Below are 20,297 nucleotides of genomic sequence, written 5' to 3' on the forward strand. Positions count from 1 at the left end.
TTAAATGGTCTCTGGCTGGCGCAGGGTTGAACCTCAGCGAAAGAAATGGTTGTCGCAGTACCTCTACGCACTCACTCAAGTTACAAGACCGGATTGATCGGGAAAATTGAGTTCCTCCGGTGCTGCAGTCGGATTAACACAAGACTGGTTTGTGTAGAAACAGCAAATGTACAGTACATACCTTTATAGAAAAAGGCCACATCAAAGTGAGATGTACATTTAAAGAGGAGAAATAAATAGTTTGTCTGACATGTAAGAAGAATAAACCCTCAAGCCAAAGACATTTGAGTTTTAATCGATGCAGCTTATGTTGTTTAATGTTAAATATCATCTTGTCACTTTAAAGGTGAACTCCGGCAATTTTACCATGGACGTATTAAAAGATCAAGAAGGTGCCATGGGAATGAGCTGAGAAGAAATGTCAGCGCTATGGATTAAGAAAGGTGGGCCTCTTAAACACAGGTTGAACACCTTCATTTCCATGTAAGGTGGTATCTTCCTCTTGCCTCTAGGCGACAGTGGCTGTTCCTTGGTGAGCTGCCGTTAGACCTGGCCCACTCAGCAGGGACATGGTTACGACACAGTGTAATGCAGTGTAATTAATATGTCAGTTTCAGAGACTGATTGGTTTGATGGGACTCCTGGTGGTAATCTGATCTGTCTCTTTTATTACAAAATATATTCACCGACATTAAAGAAATACAGAATCAACTACATACAAAGTACACACAACCCTGTTTTTATACTACCACACACACACAGACAATCAATATGCCTATACTGGCCACGGCGCTATTTGTTCACAATATTCCAAATAGTCTCATTTTTATAGAAACAGCAGATCTTAGATCCTCTTAGATCCTCTTTAGTCTCACTATAAAAGCTATCATTGAGTTTCACAGTGTCTGTGTACTGGTACATGTAAATTTGCATGCAACTGAAATGCCCACGGTAGAATCAGTCTGAACTTGACAACATGCTGCTGGAGTCAAGTGTTTAGTATCATTCATTAATTCGCATGAGTTCACGAGGAGAATACACTCGGTACCAGTGCTGCTTTCCAAGTAATCACGGCTGCGTATTTATTCCATATTAAAGAAAACCTCTGTATATTTTCAAGGTTTATGGATATAAACCTTGAAAGTATTTAACTCTTCTTGTTGTCCAGGTTGGTAAAGTGAGTTCTACAATTACAACAGTTCACCAGTGAAATTTGTTAAAGTCTTACTGCACTTAATATTTGAACCACACAGGCAATATTTGAGGATGTGGCAGCACACAGAAATCCTATTTTTTTCACTTGCCTCTAATTGTATCTGGCTATGACTTATCATTTGGACATATCTGTGAGATCTCTGCGTCCCATCCCAATATACAATAAATGAAAGTGAGCGGAAAAGAAACACTGAAGGAATGAGCTTTTTTCACTTCTTCTTAAAATCAATGGGCCTCGTGCAATTACACCTCGTACCACAGGTTTGTAAGCTCCTCTGGGAGGTTGTTGAGAAAGGACAGAATTCACTGGTTTTCTCATACTGAGCTTTTTCAGAATCAGATTTTTCTCTTAAACAATTCACACTGAGTTTGTTGTACAAGTCAACCATAACGTCTTAATTTGAAGGGATTTGGTTTAAATGTGATGCGTAATGTTAAATAAAATAATAAAAATAGTACAGTTTTGCTCTGCATCATTCCCTGGCAGCTGTTCTGTTGAGGAGTACTCAATAGTAACCCCCCACCCCCACACACAAAAGTACAGTTAAGTTAGTTTGATGAATCTGACTCTGAACACGCAATAAAACCACTACACTCAGCAAGAATTTATGTGTAACAACCCTTTAACCATTTTCCTTGATGAAAAGGATATTTATTGATTTGGTTGATGGGCACACCTGTTTTATCAAACTTTACTTCAGTTATACATTTCCTTCATGTCCTTCTTACTGCTTTCCATACAAATAGGATGTACGAGCGTTCAGATGCAGCTGGCCAGTTAAATACTGTGATTTATGAACAATGGGGCACATTTGCAATTGTTGCTTGTCGCCTTTGTCAGCGGGAACAGGACATGTCTCCTTGCGTCTGACATGGGTGTAAACATTTGCATATTAAGCATCTCTGAACAGATGTGCTAAATGGCAGCAGCAGAGAAGAAGCCATCTTTCATGCTGAGAGGCATGACATGTGCAGTCTACGCGGTTTATGTCTCCGAAACATTACCCGAAAAGTACAGAATTTTCATATGACGTATTTTCTTAAATGGCCGACGAAGTGTTCACTCCCTTCTGGTTGTTTATGCATATTTTCAGTTTGCACATGAAAGAAACATGCTAGAAAAAAAAAGGCCAAATGTGCACGTGACTTCCACTGGTTCTTTTGCTCTATTAGACAAAAGATAGTAGCCAAAACATCAGCTCTGTGTGAAGCCAGGGGGAAAGGGTTGCGCTTCTCAAGGTAAATGCCTTATCTCTGTCATGGGTCACCCTTTCAATTTTGCAGGGGTTTAATGGCGTCCGGATCCCTGAACCAGCTGTTTATCTCGAAATCAACTCCTAGTGGTGGGTGGGAATAGGCGTTAATCTGCATTTTCTTTTGGCAGTTTTGGTTTAAACATTTTGATGATAATCATACTCCTTGCATCCAGCGGTATCAGTCAGTCTCTTGGGGAATGACAGTCAGTGTGACGTCCCTGTCCTTTCGTCTCACCACCACAGAGAGTTCAGTGCCACTTTGGACAGCGTCGCTCACTTCCTGCGTGGTGTGGACGGGCCGCCCGTTGACCCCAGTGATGACGTCGTGATCGATCATGCCAGCGCTGCGGAGAAAACGACACCATCTGTCAGTCACACATAAAGCCTTAGTAAAACAGACCCCAGCTGAGTACATGAAACGCCCTTAGGAAAACATCACTGACGTTTTAGACAAGCCTGTTCCTGTGTCCGTTAACTCCCCCTCAGCAAAGTTAAAAAGCATTTTGGCTTTGGCTGACACTTGCACCAGTGGTCTTTATCAGATTGATTACAACACATGCACAATCTTCCAGGGCTGCAAAGAGTAGTATCGCAGACAATTCAGCACGTCATGGTAAGCTGACAGGCTCTGGTGTACTGCTTGTACATGAGACTACTGCTTTGTGCTGTTCAAAGCTTCAGGCTTCAATGTCATGGAAGGCAGCGTCGGACTATTAAGAATAGGAAGACTAAAGAAAGACCGAGAGAGAACGAGAGATCCTGTCTTTACCACGAGAAAGATGTCAGTGCTTTGCCTGCGGGAAGCGCAAGTATAATGAGCGAGCGGACCACAGTTCAATCTACAGCCTTGAGAACCGCAGGGATGCTCTTATTCCGCTGCTCGGAAAATATCCAGAGGCCTCCAAACGCCAGTTCACAGCACTGCTGTTGCAGTTCGTAAAACCTAGTGCATAAACAAGCTCTGACTGTGCATGATTAGCTCCAGGTAAAGCTTTTTAATAAAAGCAAGACTCACTGGTGTCGCATCTTACCTCAAAAACCAACATTTAATCTTTTAAATGTTTAAGAATTAAATTGTGGACCTGTCTGCAACAGTGGGTATACAATACAGACAACTGAGAATTAGCAAACAAACTAATATTTAAATATTAAACTTGCTAATATTCTTATAATAATGGATCAAATGAATAGTGCATAGTTATTCTTAGATGAACCCTCAGAAAAGTAGCTCCCAGCAGTGTACTTTCTCTCACTTCTACGTAGCATTTTAGTGTTTTTTAGAGCACTTATTTTGTCTTCATTGACCCCGTTCACAGCCACGGGCATCTGATTTGATCTAATCACTGCTGGCCAGGTGGTGTGCAGTGTCTGTGTCAGACCTTTCTTGCTGTTTATAGCTGCCTCCTGTGGCTCAAAATCTTAAGGGGCATACACTAAGGAAGAGACTGTGTGATACAGCAACAGGTGGGCAGGTGGGCAGGTATGAAGTTAAACTAATCTCAACTTTGACGCAACACAACCATTGAGAAGCTGTGATACAGTTGATGGATCATGGAGGTATTTTCAACAAAGAGGCAACAGAAGCTAGTTCCCCCTAGACACTTCAATATCTTTATCTTTATCTTCTGCTTCCACTAGGTAGCGTTTGGGGTGGGAAGTGTACGAAAGAGTAACCTATGCAAACAGAAACGGGAACGTCCACAAATGACCAACTGTCATCTACAAAGCCACGGCGAGAGTGAACAAATTAAGTGCTCCATTGTAACCCTTTGGAGAAAACTCTTTCACATCACACACACAGTACAGTAGTCTATTCACTGTAAATAGAATAAACCTTAAAGGGAAGGTCTTCCTGTATACGGACACTACAAGGCCCTTCAAAAGACATAAATGTTATATCAGGCTCACTAAAATGTTCTTTAAATACCCAGCAAAAGAGAGTGAAATGTGATTCTCACCTGGATGCAGCTGTTCCCGACATTACCTCGTAGATATAAACCCCTGAGCTCACATCTGGAAATTCATCATTACGTTCCTTGAGATCTTGGATCAAACTGGACACAGAAAACACTAATTATTACCGGAAAGTAGAAATAGTCTATCTCAGGGATGAACTTATTCAATCTAACATCTGCATTTGTTCCAAAGAGCCATGTCTGCGTATAAAACAGATTATAGCAATATACTGTAGCATACATGTATCTGTTTAAATGGGTTTAGATTGTCTAAACGTCTAACAGGAACATGTGATCTTTGATTAAGTGTGACTGTTATTGGAAATGGAGCAAAATGAAGGAGCAGAACATCCTCATGACAATACTTGATTAGCGCTTGATACTCGATTGTTCTTAAAGTTGACCATATTTAGAAGCTCTAAAATTGTCGGTCAGTTAATTCATCACGTGGTTCAGATTGATGTATCCCAGCAACTGGTGCATTCATTTCCATGATTTTTTTACATTCACATTCCTCAGAGGGTTCATTTGAATGAATTTGATGATTTGCTGTTTTTCTCAAGAACGATGGTTTGCTTTTTTTGGCTAAAATGTCTCAAGATCTGTTCCATGAATGGTAAAATATTTGGCGAGTGTTGTCAAATTTCACTTTGTCCAGCCTTTGGTTTATGATCAGCCACATCTGTGTTTAGAAATTTAGCTTCCTAATACGCTAAATTTAATCCCAACAAAACACAGAAAACATAACACCTGCTAAATGTTAGCATCGTCCATCTTAAGGATGGGCAGACCATGGATTTATTAAGACAGTTGGATAGGGCACCATCACTGCTGTCAGTCTCTGCCCTGTTGTAAAACTGTTGGCAGGACACCTGCCCTAAGGAAAGGGCAGTTTTTACTATATTATGAATTATTAATCCATGGAGGTTTGATATTTGCAAGCAATTTTCACACAAGTGAGATGGTGCCATCTTTGAGTCTGGAGTCTGGTATCCAGTTCTCCATAAACGGAGAACGTCTTCCTAAATTAAACTTGGAAGAAGAGCTCCTCTGCAGTTTACTTACGATGGTGTGAGCTGCAGCATCCGGATGCCTATGAATTTCTTTTTTTGTACTGCATTTCCTAGAGGCAAACAGACAGATAAATGACCAACTGACTAAATGACTGAATGAACACATGAGAACTTATGAGAACATAAACTTATTCCTGGAGACTGTGACCCGCACGCTCACCGCTGACTTGTCTGTTGTAGGAATCGGCGAGAAACTGGCGAACTCTGTCCACAGGGATGGCGAAAGAAATCCCTGCTGTCACCTTCAGAGTATTTATACCTATTACATCTCCATCCTGTTAAACACAGAACAGAGGGATGGCTGTAAAACTGTGATCTTTGTTGTTTCCCAGCTTTGCCACGTGGATAAACAGCAGCAGAGAGAGTACTGTGCACATAATATGCCTTGTAGTTTTAAGTATGCTTTTAAACCTCAGTAAGGGCATCAGTCCTGTTTGTTATACTAACTCAACTGTGTTCACACAGTGGAGGACGATTTATAAAATGTGGCGTTGGTATGGCAACTATTATCCTTTAGAAGAATTGCATTTTTAGGGAAAATAAGCTGGAGGCGGGAGCCTTGGCAAGTAAACGTATCATCTCTATAGTTTTGATCCACAGTAACAATACAAAGGCCTCCATAATCAGGGCTTGTCCTATAATAATTTTTAGTGGGGCTTAATTTTGAACCTGCGGGAGCAGAATGAGACACTGGGTGTTAAATAAAACAAAATCATGACCTTAGTCCTCACTGTCATGAATAAAACAAGACGGATCGCCTACATAGCATTACAAGTATGCTAATTCCACTTTATTATACACATGATAGCACTGTAAAATCCTCTTACCAAGTTGACAAGCGGCCCACCCGAGTTGCCATACTGTGAATCAAGAGAGCAACAGAAAAAGCTTACTTACTCGTCAAGACGGATCAAATGCAATTACTGCGTTTGTAATGCTAACACGTGCTCTTCCTCACATTTATGATGGCGTCAGTTTGGATGTAGTCCATATCTGAGTCCTTGAAGCCCAGCTCCAGGCTGTTGCGATGGGCTGTGCTGATGATGCCGGTGGTGACAGTGTTCTGCAGGGAGAAGGGGCTTCCCACCGCTACCACAAACTCGCCCGGACGCAAGTCTGAGGACTGGCCGAGATGCAGCACAGGTATGGGACTCTGCAAGACAACGCACACAGAGTAGATATGGATTTCAACGTAATGAACAGAGCAGGAACACTTTCTGACTGAAATGTTGCCACAGTTCCACACGTTACCTTTTAGGTCACCACTGACTGTTATTGTTACTTGACAACTTCTCTACTTGCTCCCCCTTGGTTCCATACTTAGAAATTATGGCATCTCTTTCCATTGTTATGCTGACGACTGTCAAATTTATCTGCCTCTTAAAAAAGATGATGAAAACTCTTTCAGATAGTTACTTAAAGTAAAATAATGCGTTATTTAGAGGCTGCATTTCGGTGCCCCAGTCACTCCCACTATATGGATATATACAGATCTAATTATCTCCCAAAGGAATACAAATTACACCAAAGTTATACGATCGTATTTTATGCCAGAAATAAGGTTGTAAAAAACAGTAGTTCCCTTTTAAGTGTCTTATTGACATAAAAGCCCAGATGGCTCTAAACTTTTTTGATTTTAACAAAAATAAGGCTTAAGTGGTGGCACCAGTCAGACCCCCTCTGTAGATCTGGGTTCCCTTGCCCAGTACACAAAACTAACCATCACAAAGCCGGAAGTTAAAGTGGATTTTAAGCTCCACGGTCAGATCAAGGCAGTTGTTAAGGGGCAGCTGGCCAAAATAAAGCCACTTCTTTTGAGGCATCACTTTGAGACCTTTGTCACCGTTCGGCTAGATTACTGTATGTGGGGGTTAATGAGTCCTCCACTGCCCACAGAACGTCTCTGCACGTCTTTTAACGGGCACACATAAATACAAGCACATTACCCCCATTGTAGCCTCAGTCCACTGGCTGCCCGTACGCTTTAGGGTCCATTTTAAAGCTGCTACACCTTCATAGACCCACCCACTCTCTCAGGTCAGCTGATCAACTGCTCCTGAGTGTGCTGAAGATTAGTGCAGCAATTGTGGTGTGATTTGCCTCTACTCATTAGACAGGCCTCTTCTCTTTAAAAACCATCTCTTCTGTATTTTATTCTATTGTTTTTATTGGACGGCTGGTGTTGTCTTTTTACTCATGTTTTATGGTTTTTATTAAATTATGTCTTTTATTTATTTATTCTGTACAGCACTTTGGTTCACTTCGGTGGTTTTTAAAGTGCTTCATAAATCAAGTTGGATTGGATTGGACTCGATGTGAATTGCTTACCGGAGCCCTGAATTTTCGAGCCAGGCTATCACAAGTCAGACTGTCTGCAGAGAAAATGTCTGTCTACATATTATCTGGTGCGACTTTGTGACTCTCCCCTACAGAGAAAATCATTGTTGTTTCTAACTGACTGGTCAACATAAGAAGGCCATTATAATCAGTAAGTTACCTACTTTCACCTTGCTGCTGCTTGTCAAACCTAATTTATGTCACTGGCAGTAAAAGGTTGTTGAAGCCTTACTCTGGAAAGTTTTTTTAACACAGGATCTGTGAAGAGCAGACCAAACTGAAGTACGGCTCAGCTTGTCTCTGCCTGCCTCCTCTTATTCCAGGCCGAGGCCGTTTATCTGTGGGGTGCCTTGTAATGCTCAACTGAATTTATAGCCGCATCTCCCGGGGCGTGGGGCTTTTTGTCACTACAAATTTGCCTTTTAGGCAAGCTCTAGGAATGCATCACGGAAAGAGTTATAGCACTGTGCGGCTGTCACCAGGCCCTGGTTGTTTTAAGATAAATCCCTTCACCTTTAGAGCAGTCAAATCTGGTGAAGCCTCTCGTTTACTCCTTGTGATCTTGATGTGTTCTTGTATTCAGATCAGTACTAAAAATGTTAATCATGCGCTTCATGCTGAGTGGAGTCTGACTGAAGTGGTTGGGAGTAAAGCCCCCTCTAACATACAAAGCAGACGGTTGTGGATGTCTGAGCAGTGACATGTTTTATTCAGAACAGCACTAACTAATACTAAAAAAGGAAGTTTGAATTTAGAAAATGTAACCTCCTCTGTGGAATTCAATGACAAATTGACCATGTTAAGAAACTAAGTCAAACTTAGGAGGCCATACTGTAAGCCCTTTCTCCAACTTTCTCCATTAGATACCTGCCCTGTTTTTAGTGCAGGATTAACACACTTTTAATGCCTCTGATGACAAGCTGCCAGGCCAGAGGAAAACACAAGACTGAATTTAGTCCAAAGCCCTCAGGGAACCGGGAAGGGACGAAATCTGTCACTCACATCTGGCTCAATTTTGATGAGGGCGATGTCCATCTTCTGATCCATGTCCTTGACCACTGCATCGTACTGCGTGCCGCTTTTCAGCTCAACTTTTATCCGCTGCTTGTTGGTGAGTACGTGGGCATTGGTGACGATCCACCCGTCCTCAGAGACCACAAACCCCGAGCCGCTTGACACAGAGACCTCCTGGCCGGAAAACGGCACTCTGGTAAGTACAGGAAAAATTGAAGAGATGGTTTTATATCTGAAAAAAACAATGATTATAAAGGCTGATTTTATAATTTTTTTTTACCCGCTTTGGTTAGCTTTACCTTTGGAAAAGCTCCAGATGCACCACAGCTGGGACAATCTTATCCACCACGTCTGCAATAAAGTTAAACTTGTAGCGCATACTTCCTGGATGCTTTATTTCTATAAGGGTACAAGATAAGAGATGAAAGATGAATGCACCTCAGACGGTTAGCAACATTAGCAGTGTAGCTCTCGACATAACAATGCAGTCAACCATTGTGGTTCGAAGAGAAATATCTCAACAACTATGAGATGTCATAAATTTGAACAAATATTCATGGTCTCCAGAGTGTGAGTCTTGCTGTTGTTGGTTTGTTTTTCATAAGGGTTATGCTGTCACCTTCATGGGATAAACCCCCTAACTCTAAGGTGTGCATGTGAGTGTGAATGGTTGTCTGTCTCTCTGTGTTAGCCCTGCAATAGACTGGAGACCTGTCCAGGGTGTACCCCGCCTCCTGCCCAATGGCAGCCGGGACAGGCGCCAGCCCCCCTGCGACCCTCCAGAGGACAAGCGGTTACAGAAAATGAATGATTAGGCACCACCACTGACTTTGGTTTCCAGCTCTTATGATGCATGGATCATTAGAGATTTGAAGTTACAACTGTATATTCTTCCCCAGATTAAATGGATAAAAATTATCCATGATAAATTTTGACCAAGTCATAAATGCCCGGTCCTATGCTGAGTCTGGCAATTATTCTCCATTGGCAAACACAGACGGCGGGATTATGTTTGTGTGCACCACAACTGATCCAGTGGCATCAGACAGTTGTCTTATATGGAGGCTAGACCCAGGACAAGGACGTAGGCACATGCTAAGCCAGGAGATACATATAACTGTGGCCCAAGTATTGAGTTAAGTTGGATTGTGGGTAACATGGGCACAAGGTTTTGACAAGGAGCATGAAGCAAAATCAGTGGGGTGCTCGTTTAACATTGCTTGCATATTTATTCCTGTAGCACTTGCCAGTGATTTCCTCTCCCTGTCATTTCACACCCAGCTGACAGCTTGATGAAAAGCGCAGGTGAGGCAAATGTTCTATCAAGTGACAAAGCCAGCACATCGCACGGATCCTGGCTGCGGCTCACCTGGATGGAATGTAGACATTTTAGTTGTTGTCAATTAAACCTGTGCTTTCCCCTCTGTGACAAGCCAAACTGTCGGCTGTGTAAAAGGTGTGTTACCTAACAACCCTGCACTTGTCATCCCTGTTTCCCACCTTCAGCCAACACTTGTACACCCACCTGCACATCTGGTCCCAATCTCCTAATCGACTGCTCAACATTTACACCTGCAATTTCGCTCCTTTGTTCACTGCCTGCTTCACCCCTTTTGCTTCTTTTGCCTGTCGGGGCAATGCTTTTACACTCAAATCATCTGATGTGGCGTTATCCTGTGTGCAAACTTGTAAACGTTTTTCATGCGTTATTTCTTCCTGTTCCACTTAAAATCAAACAATGTGATCGACAAAGACGCCCCATCAATCGTTTGCGTTCATTCATGTAGGAGTTAATACAATGCTGCATTTCCAGAGCTAATGATTCACGCTTATGAGGCAAGTATTGGCACATCATTGCTCTAGTTACTACAGCTAAATTCACTGGGACCACAAACTAACTGCACGCACAAACAAACCTCTTTATTAAACCAACAGTCGTGTTGGAACAGCGCGTACCCGTACCACCCGTGTCTCCTTACGGATAGAGATTATAAGCAGTTTTGTGATCTGATATGAAATGAGTTGAGTGCCTCCAAGGAAATGGAAGCTTGTGGAGTTTCGTTTATAATATACAACACGCTGCGGACCCCCGCGCTGACGTTACGTGAGGACAGAGTGCAAACTCTTCCTTAGCAGTGTCTCCTCAGTTCTCCGCAGGTCTCTATGCAAATATCTTGAATCCACATTCTCTGAGTGATGCCATGTTTACAAAGATGCGTAAACGAACCTGTCTCTGCAGAAACAGCCTTGGATGCAAATTACACTGCACCTTTTGCCAAGAGCTGTTTTGGCAGAAGACCAGCGTTTTTATTTTTTTTGCTTTTCTACTAAGAAAACAACAGTGCCCTGTGTTGGCATGCTAAACTATGACTTCCACTGTCATTTCAGTTAAGCCGCACGGCCAAGCCAAGTCGTGCGACCGTGCATTCTCCAGTAGATGAACACAGCTTTGACTCGACGTGTCATCTAATCTGCTATCAAGTCTGCAAACTGTAAAACAAGTGTAACTTGGATTTTATGGCAACGCTCAGATCACACGCTAAATTCACCGTTTCCGTCACAAGTCAACATTTTTAGTTATTCTTAACCCCTTAACATTTTTTTTAGCTTAGATGCCATTTGTTCACTGGAGCCTATCAGTGAAAATATACGTATATAAATGTGTATATATAGTAAATATGCTATTTTAACAATGATGGTTTGTGATTTCAAAGGTGAGCTTTTTTTAAGTTTGTCAAAAATAAAGCAGCACATTTTGATTTTGTGTGAAATCTTGGGCCACTAGTAATACTATAGACAGTGACAGACAGTAGTGATTTCAGGTGGGTGGGCAAACAATGCATTAAAGGTGACCCTGCAGTAATAGGAGAGTCACATATGACATGCCAAGTTATCTCATCTTGCCTGAGATGGGCTTGGGCTCTCTCAGGTGGAAATGGAAAACATTGCTAGGCAGAGGGACACCTTGAACAGCCTGTGCTTAGCCCTTCGTCGCTATGGCCCAAGTTTGGCAAAGAGGGCGAAAATGGATGGAGTGATTTTTTAAAAATGTGCTCAGGGACAGATAAAATGTCCATCTGTGGTTTTCTAGCTTGTCAATATGATAGATGTCCTGGTGGTCCATCACGAAATCCACTAGTATGGTTTTGGACATTGTTAGCCACACTGCTAGCACAGTTCTAGAGTTGTCAGTGTTAATCTGTTGGTCCACCAGTCTGAAATACACTGCTTTGCTAAATCTACAATATGAAAAGGATGTTAAGAAGTGTATGTTGAAATGCCTATATCAGTATGATGCATTGGCTGACTGTGGGGCAATCGGGCAGAGGAGGAAAGAAAGGTATTTTTTTTTCTACCACATTCAACCACAGAGTGGACGAGCTTTCAGTGATGGTCACTGTTGTAGACATTTGTCCATGTGCCTTTCAAGAGGCGACTTGTTGTCCTTTGTAGGCCTGCATTGCTGTGTCTGTCTTTGTTTTCTTTCTGCCTCAGGTCTGCAGATTAGATCTGCTACTGGGCGACTGGGCTGCCACCACACCTGCTTCCCATCATTCAGTCAAGCCTGGAACACTACTTAAGGATTTTCAGCTCTCCCACTCTTCACCAGTTCTTCAGTTCACCACTGAGGCAGTGACCTATGAACCAGCCATTAACTTTTTGTCTAGCTCAGAGGTGCAGTTCCTGATTTGCTGCAGGTGCAGCCCAGACTCCTTGTCTTTTGGAACTCCAGTTCTGTTGACCTTTGTTTCATTAAATTCCTTTTTTGTGCCTGAACTCCTGAGTCCTGAACTTGGTTCCTTTTCAGAGTTGTTGAATTGTCTTCAACATAACAGTGTCTCTGTATGAAGTCCAATCAGTGACAAGCCATGTTCCATGGACAACTGCCCCCTCAGGTGAGTTCAGCATGGCTGCAAAATGTCCAGATTGTTCTCATATGAAGACAGTTATTTTTATTTTTTTTCAAGCTGTAAACACTGCAGTGCAATAGGTTATATGAGGGCTTTCACAAACATACTGTATCAAGCTTTCTTAAAAATAAAAAATAAATGGACTGGCAATGCTTTCCATGCAGAGACATCTAGTCAGGGACATGCCAGATTTAGTTTAGAATTTTAATTAATTGCCCATTATCAACCCCAGTACCACTGCTCTTTATTCTGGATCTACTGCACCTAACATGAACTGAATCAGATGTTTGTGAATCAGTTTATATTTTTATGAATTCTGCACCCACTACATCTAACGCTGCTGAACAGAGACAATCTGGTGGTTACTGGTGGTATTGCTGCCTGAGTTAAACATCGAAAAACAATTGTTCAGAACACTGACAATATCGAGTTATAGTCCAGGCAAACTAACTCATTTTGGAGCCAAAAATAGAAGTAATTGTAAAAGAATTTTTTTCAGCATAGATAATTTCTATGAGGTGTCCAGAACAACATACTAAAAGTCCTAAGAAATCCTAGTTGAGGAAATATGTTAATTTCTCATCAATCCGAAATGTGTGCCATAAGGCCAGGTAACAATACATCCCAATGGGGCTATTTTTTTCCTTTACTCCTATCAAAATGAAACTTTACACAATGAAAGTACCCATGAAAAGTAACATTTTTTGTATTACAAGTTTCTTTGAAACTGTATTTTAATATATAAATGAGCTATACACTAGTCAAATATGCCCAAAATACAACCTAAAATTACTTTTTTTACACCAGACTAATTGTAAAAGAATTTTTTTTAGCATAGATCATTTCAATGAGGTGTCCAGAACAACATAGTAAAAGTCCTAAGAAATCCTAGTTGAGGAAATATGTTAATTTCTCATCAATCCGAAATGTGTGCCATAAGGCCAGGCAACAATACCCCAATGGGGCTATTTTTTTCCTTTACTCCTATCAAAATGAAACTTTACACAATGAAAGTACCCATGAAAAGTAACATTTTTTGTATTACAAGTTTCTTTGAAACTGTATTTTAATATGCAAATGAGCTATACACTAGTCGAATATAGGCTTTTTTTTATTTGTGAACAAGCCTAACCTAATGACATGATAGAAAGTCAGAATTGCCATTTTAGTCATTAGTAACGTGGTGAGATTACATTTTGGGCTGGTAGATTTACAAATGATTGTATTGGTATTGTTGGTAAGATTACGAGATAACAGGCAGATGTCATTCTTACAAACGAAACGATTCACTCTCACACAGAAGACAGATGAAAACCAGATAGACACACTTTCCAGACATTCCAGCTCTTTAAATAATTTTGCCAGACACCAAAACTGCTTCACTTTTTGTAGTAGGCAAGTATTTCAGACCAGACGGGCCACACATCAGACTTCCACTATTTGTAAAGTAGCTTTGCAGTGTTATGAGAAGCTAGCGACAGCAATATCTAGGCTAGAAATCCAATCAGAACATTTTAAGTTACCAATTCCTTTCTAACTAGACATTTTACTGTAGAGACATTTTGCTTAACCCTCTGGAGTCTAGAGTATAATTGGCCGTTTTTTACTACTTTTGGTTTTACCTTTATATTTCATCTTAAAAACAGTTTACCTTGACTTGTTGGGTATCATTCTTTTCAGCACAACCTCACATGTGTGATTTTTCATTCTGACATACCGTATCAACACAGTGGGCCTAAAACCACACTAAAAACATAAAATCCGAGTAGGAAAAACCTAGATTTTTCACCGTGAAAACTACAAACATATTTAACGAACCATTTTTATAACTTAGAATGCAAATCTAAACTGTAAATTTCAAAAGCTTATATAAAAATTTAGTAAACAACAAAGTTATTTACAACTATTTACATTGAAATACAGGAAATGCATCAGGCGTTTTTTGCACAACTATTTAGAACCATCTGTAAAACTAACAGGCGTCACAAAAGGAATGTCTAATAAGTAATATCCAATAAATAAGGTAAGTAAATAAGTTCCTCTGTGACCCTGCAGACTATACCGGCGGGGGTTATACCCCTGGCAGGTACTACCAAGCCAGGCAGTTTTTGGGTTAGAGGCCAGTCTAAAAGCAGCAGGATGATTGGATGAAGATTGGGCCGATATATTTATCATACATATGAATGGTGTTTCTGCCTATACAAATTAGGACATATTCAAAGTGTAAAGCTCATGTGCATATTCAAATTCATTTCAAAAGAAACTTGTAATACAAAAATAATACTTTTGGGTGTATTTTGGGCATATTCGACTAGTGTATAGCTCATTTGCATATTAAAATACATTTTCAAAGAAACTTGTAATACAAAAAATGTTACTTTTCATGGGTACCTTCATTGTGTAAAGTTTCATTTTGATAGGAGTAAAGGAAAAAAATGGCCCCATTGGGGTATTGTTGCCTGGCCTTATGGCACACATTTCGGATTGATGAGAAATTAACATATTTCCTCAACTAGGATTTCTTAGGACTTTTACTATGTTGTTCTGGACACCTCATTGAAATGATCTATGCTAAAAAAAATTCTTTTACAATTAGTCTGGCGTAAAAAAAGTAAATTTTAGGTTTTATTTTGGGCATATTTGATTAGTGTATAGCTCATTTGCATATTAAAATACATTTTCAAAGAAACTTGTAATACAAAAAATGTTACTTTTCATGGGTACTTTCATTGTGTAAAGTTTCATTTTGATAGGAGTAAAGGAAAAAAATAGCCCCATTGGGATGTATTGTTACCTGGCCTTATGGCACACATTTCGGATTGATGAGAAATTAACATATTTCCTCAACTAGGATTTCTTAGGACTTTTAGTATGTTGTTCTGGACACCTCATAGAAATTATCTATGCTAAAAAAAATTCTTTTACAATTAGTCTGTCGTAAAACGCTACTTTGCCTGGACTATTAGCTGTGCCTAGTGAACTGTTATTTACCAGTTAAATGGGTCATCTTAACCATCATAGCAGCAACTGCAGTCCCTGAGAGATTGGGCAAACCACTGATATAATGTACAGTGCTAATAACAAATGAGGAATTACCACATTAAAAACTCCATTGTTCAGATTCAGATTCAGAAAACTTTATTTGTCCCCGGGGGGCAATTTAAGTTGTTGTGTACAAATAAAAGTTTGTATGTGTATGAAAATTATACTTCGTATAAGTATGTGTAAAGAATATGTGCAGCTACGTTGAATGAATATTTGCATTGCTTTTGACTGGTCTAAGAATATTCCTTTTTGCAGTAAGGACTGAACAGAAACAGAGATGACTAGTAAGAAATGTTATGTATTACATTCTGAAACTTTTAAGATGAGCTTGTTTGTGGATTCCCTCTTCCTTTTACTCCACAAGGTTGCAGCGGATTCAGCCTTTGCAATCTTATCATTTTGCAAATACAGTGTTATGTTTGCAGTTAAATGAGAGCATTAAGAGTGCTTTAACCACAGCTTATAAGAAGAGACAAGAACAAATACAGGGAATTGCAGCTTAGACACAGTTTCTCATTACTCTTTGTAATTAAATACTCAATGCATATATCTCATTGGGGCTTTTAGAATATTGGAAATTAAGACAGGACCCTTTATAAACGATGGAAATATCCATTAATTGCATACAGTGGTTGGTTCAATATTCAAATGAACAGTTTCTTTTTGCTCTTTCTCCACACACACTGATGACACGCACATCTTGCATCTAGCAGACAGAGAAGCTGTAGATATGCCAAGATTTTTGTCTGTTTCGTGATCACCGTGGTTACTGAACAGCGGTTGAAGCTGATGAAATGTACTGACAGGCCTCTGCTATCTGCAAGTCACAGGTCCACACTGTCCTCATTTTACCATCTCCACGCCGGCAGCAACAGGTCTATGTGTGATTTAAACTTTTTCTTTTTCATACCTCAACTGGTGTTATAAGATCCATTAATTCAGTAATTTCATTAAATGCCCCTTTAAAATAACTTTTAAATTTCCAACATTACCTGGAGATCAAGACAATGAGACTAAATTTCATTTCCCAAGTGGTTCTTATCCATAGAAACCAACATTGTTGAGATAACAGACAACATGCAGGCTGGAATCAAACATGTGCCACCTAACTGAGGACTCAGTTTATGAACCTGTGGTGCAGTGGTTAGCACTGTCACCTCACAGTAAAAAAGGTTCTAGGGTTGAACCTGCCGTGAGGCTGTGCATGTCCTGTGCTTGCGCTGAGAACTACTAATTAACTCCAACCTGCACGTCTTTGGACTGCAAGAGGACCTGTGCAGCTTCAAGGAGAACATGCAAAACTCCAAACAATAAGACTCCCAGGATCGAACATTGTTGCAAGGCGAGCGTATCACCCAGTCTTCTTCACTACTTAGTCTCCTTATGTTACTTCTCATGTTGCGATGCATTTTCTCTTTGCCATGTGTCATTATCCGCTGGGGAAATTTCACTATGACACTTTAACTGAGTTCATTTCTAACACTGACACAAATAGTTTCTGACAGATACTACATTTGCTGTGGTCAAACAGGGTCCATCTAATTAGCTGTGAAATGGCTACTCTTCTCTATGGCAACCATGTTTGATGATTTACGCTGTTCTGGTCACATTCTGACATGCCACTAAGGAGGCTGCATACTGAAGCTGTGACGCCAATATTTGAACAATAGGGGGCAACATTTTGTCCCACTATCGGATTTTTTTTTTTTCCACCTCTATCTTTTCCGTCTGTTTGCTATTTATTTTACACCACGGCCAACACTGTAAGTGTGCAAGCCTTTGATGAATTCTGCTTCTAAAGGAGAGAATGGGAAGTCTAATGCATGATGTATTCTCTCAGCTCCGTGGATGGCTATGATAAGAAACTGCACATTATGGAAATGGATAGGACAGGATGGGGAAATGAAGAGGATATATTTGCGCGGCATTGTGGTGCTGGGATTCCCTCAGGAGAACGAGACACCAGAAATGGAAAATTTGAGACTGTATATTGTCTTGTTGCTCTTCCAAGCTTGAACAAGCAGGACATGGAAGCCACAGTATATCAGTATCTTCCAGGAAAAGACACCGTATATACTGCATATACTGTATCATATTCGATCTATAATGGCTTTTTAGCTTTTTTATGTGAAATTAAAAAGGGCAGGTGATGATGAGTGGCCACGCACTGAGAAACTAGGAAAATCTGCTCATATTTTGAACCCTTTTCAGGATTTGTTCAGGGGATGTTCTTTATACGTGACAGAGGAGAATCAACAGAACTGCTCTGATTTAAATGTGAACTATTTCTTGTCCAGGAGAACGGATGCACGTTGAACCGAGGCCTTAAGGAGTTAAAGCTATCTAATAATTTAGTCATTTCTGAAGGTTTATTTGATATACTCTCCATTATTATGAGATTTTACTTTGCAAAGTATAAAGTACACACTCTACCAGAACGTTCTCACTTTTTGATGAAACACACAAAGATTCAGAATTTTGCTGATTTGCTCATTTTTACTTTACAACAGCTTGATTTTTACTGTCTCAGACAAGATATTTAGATGCCTTTTTATTAAACATAAAATAGAAAACTGCTCCACAATCTTCCCCTTGGCAGCTTCAGGAATATAAACCTGGTTAGAGGTGATTCTCCTGGAAGAGAATCACGCCCTGACATGCACTAAAACTTTCTCTCCTTCTCTTCTTCTAGTCATTATTAATTAAATTAAATTAAATTAAATTAAATTGCTGATGCCAACCTTTCGAAAGAAAGGAAGGAAGAAAAAGAGAAAAAAAAGTGAATCTCACTGCTCACCAGAGTCACACCGTCCCCTCTGGATCAAAATGACCGAGGGGATCTCTCCGAGCTCGGCTCTCCTGTTCTCTGCTCTGAGGCGGCAGATGCTCGGATACGTCCTGCCGTCGCTCCCGCACACGGGGCCAGAGGACGCGCACACGCAGGCGCTGTTGAGCCTACCACCGGGGACAGAGTCGCACCGCAGCCCGTCCCCGCAGGCGAGGCCGCCGGCGCTCCGCTCCCCGCATATTTCCCCCTCTCCGGCCGCGCACACCACGCAGCAGCCGCACGCGTCCTTCACCTGTCCGTAGTAACAGGCGTGCGGCGGGGCAGGGCACCGGGAGGCATCGCAAACTTGCGGGCACGCTTGTCTTTTTCTCAGCAGGCCTGCATGAACTACGGAGGTGAGGAGGATGAAGTAAAATGGAAACTTCATCGTGACCCTAAATGTGTTCACAGCACTCTTCTTTTCCATCTTGTTGCTGCAGCTATGATGCGCCACTACCTGTGTCCATGCAGATACGCAAATAAAAGCTCATAGCTGCCGTTTTCATAGCCCACAGGATTGGCTAAGGACCAACAATTATGTTCCAGTAGCAGCATGCTGAGCTTGGGTTTTCCTCTATGTTCCTGTATGCGGTGTCTTCCTGTAACCACTGTGGAATGCAGCTGTATCTGGTTTTATGGTAGGCTATATGTTTTTTTATGTGAACCTCCAGGGGCAATGCACTGTGGTCTCTGCCTTCCACTCTGGACACAAAATTGCGTGTGCTGATAAGTGGAGAATAACGTTTTCTATTTAGTCTGTGGTTTATAATTAAAGCACTGACACTTACTACCTCTGTGAACTTAGGAACACACAGAACCATTTTCAGAATTTGCCTACAGCCATGCATGCATGTATGTGTTCCATTGCATTTATTCATTCTGGAAGGTGGCAGGGGGGCTGGAGCCTATGCCAGCTGTCATCGGGCGAGAGGCGGGTTACATCCTGGACTGGTCTCCAGTCTATCGCAGGGCTAACACAGAGAGACAGACAACCACGCAGACACAGGGAGAACATGCAAACTCCACACAGAAAGGCCCCAGTCATCCATCCATCATCAAATATCACTATACCCATACGCCAGCTGCATATTCCCCCCACTGAGAATTTTTAACAATGCACATTGGACAATTATGTCCATATGCTTTAAAGCTGCACTAATTAATATCCTTCACAATAACAATAATCACAATGACGATGTGTATTTGCAGTGACAAACTCAGTGAGAATCCTCACCTGATGCACCTCAGCGTTTTAGATCATTTTAGTATCTTAAACCATGTCTTTGTTTTACAGTTCATAGCTTTAATGTTTGGATTCAGTCTCTCAGTTCTCAGCAGCCTCCAGAGCAGCAAAGAGCTTTTTCAAGTGAAAGAGCTCGTTGAAGCTGTACCTGACCACTCCCATGACCCGTCTTAAGCAGCCACAACAAAAGACAAACTTCAATATACTGGACCACCTTCTCACCTTATGACCACCTTCCTAATATTGTGTAGGTCTCCCTTGTGCCTCCAAAACAGTTGTGACTCATCAGAGAATGGACATGAGACTTCTGCGGGTGTCCTGTGTTGTCTAGCAACAGAATGTTGTTAGTGGGGGCCTTTGGGTCCTATGGGTTGAGGGGAGGGGCCTCTGTGGATCATCCCACAGATATTTTATCCGTTTG

General features: G+C 41.1%; 1 protein-coding gene across 1 annotated transcript; it reads right to left on the reverse strand.

Annotated features, from left to right (window-relative positions):
* Window positions 1-645: 645 nt before the first annotated feature.
* On the reverse strand, window positions 646-19,428 carry htra4 (HtrA serine peptidase 4). The gene is made up of 9 exons (XM_084551088.1): window positions 18,604-19,428; window positions 9,150-9,249; window positions 8,839-9,043; window positions 6,458-6,652; window positions 6,327-6,359; window positions 5,660-5,774; window positions 5,492-5,549; window positions 4,430-4,525; window positions 646-2,815 (listed from the first exon to the last, which is right to left on the reverse strand). Exons 1-9 carry the CDS (start codon window positions 19,058-19,060, stop codon window positions 2,650-2,652), a joined length of 1,425 nt encoding a protein of 474 aa, XP_084407214.1. The 5' UTR covers window positions 19,061-19,428; the 3' UTR covers window positions 646-2,649.
* Between the last annotated feature and the right edge of the window lie 869 nt (window positions 19,429-20,297).

Source organism: Chelon labrosus, assembly GCF_963514085.1.
Source record: "Chelon labrosus genome assembly, chromosome: 9".
Lineage (NCBI taxonomy): Eukaryota > Metazoa > Chordata > Actinopteri > Mugiliformes > Mugilidae > Chelon > Chelon labrosus.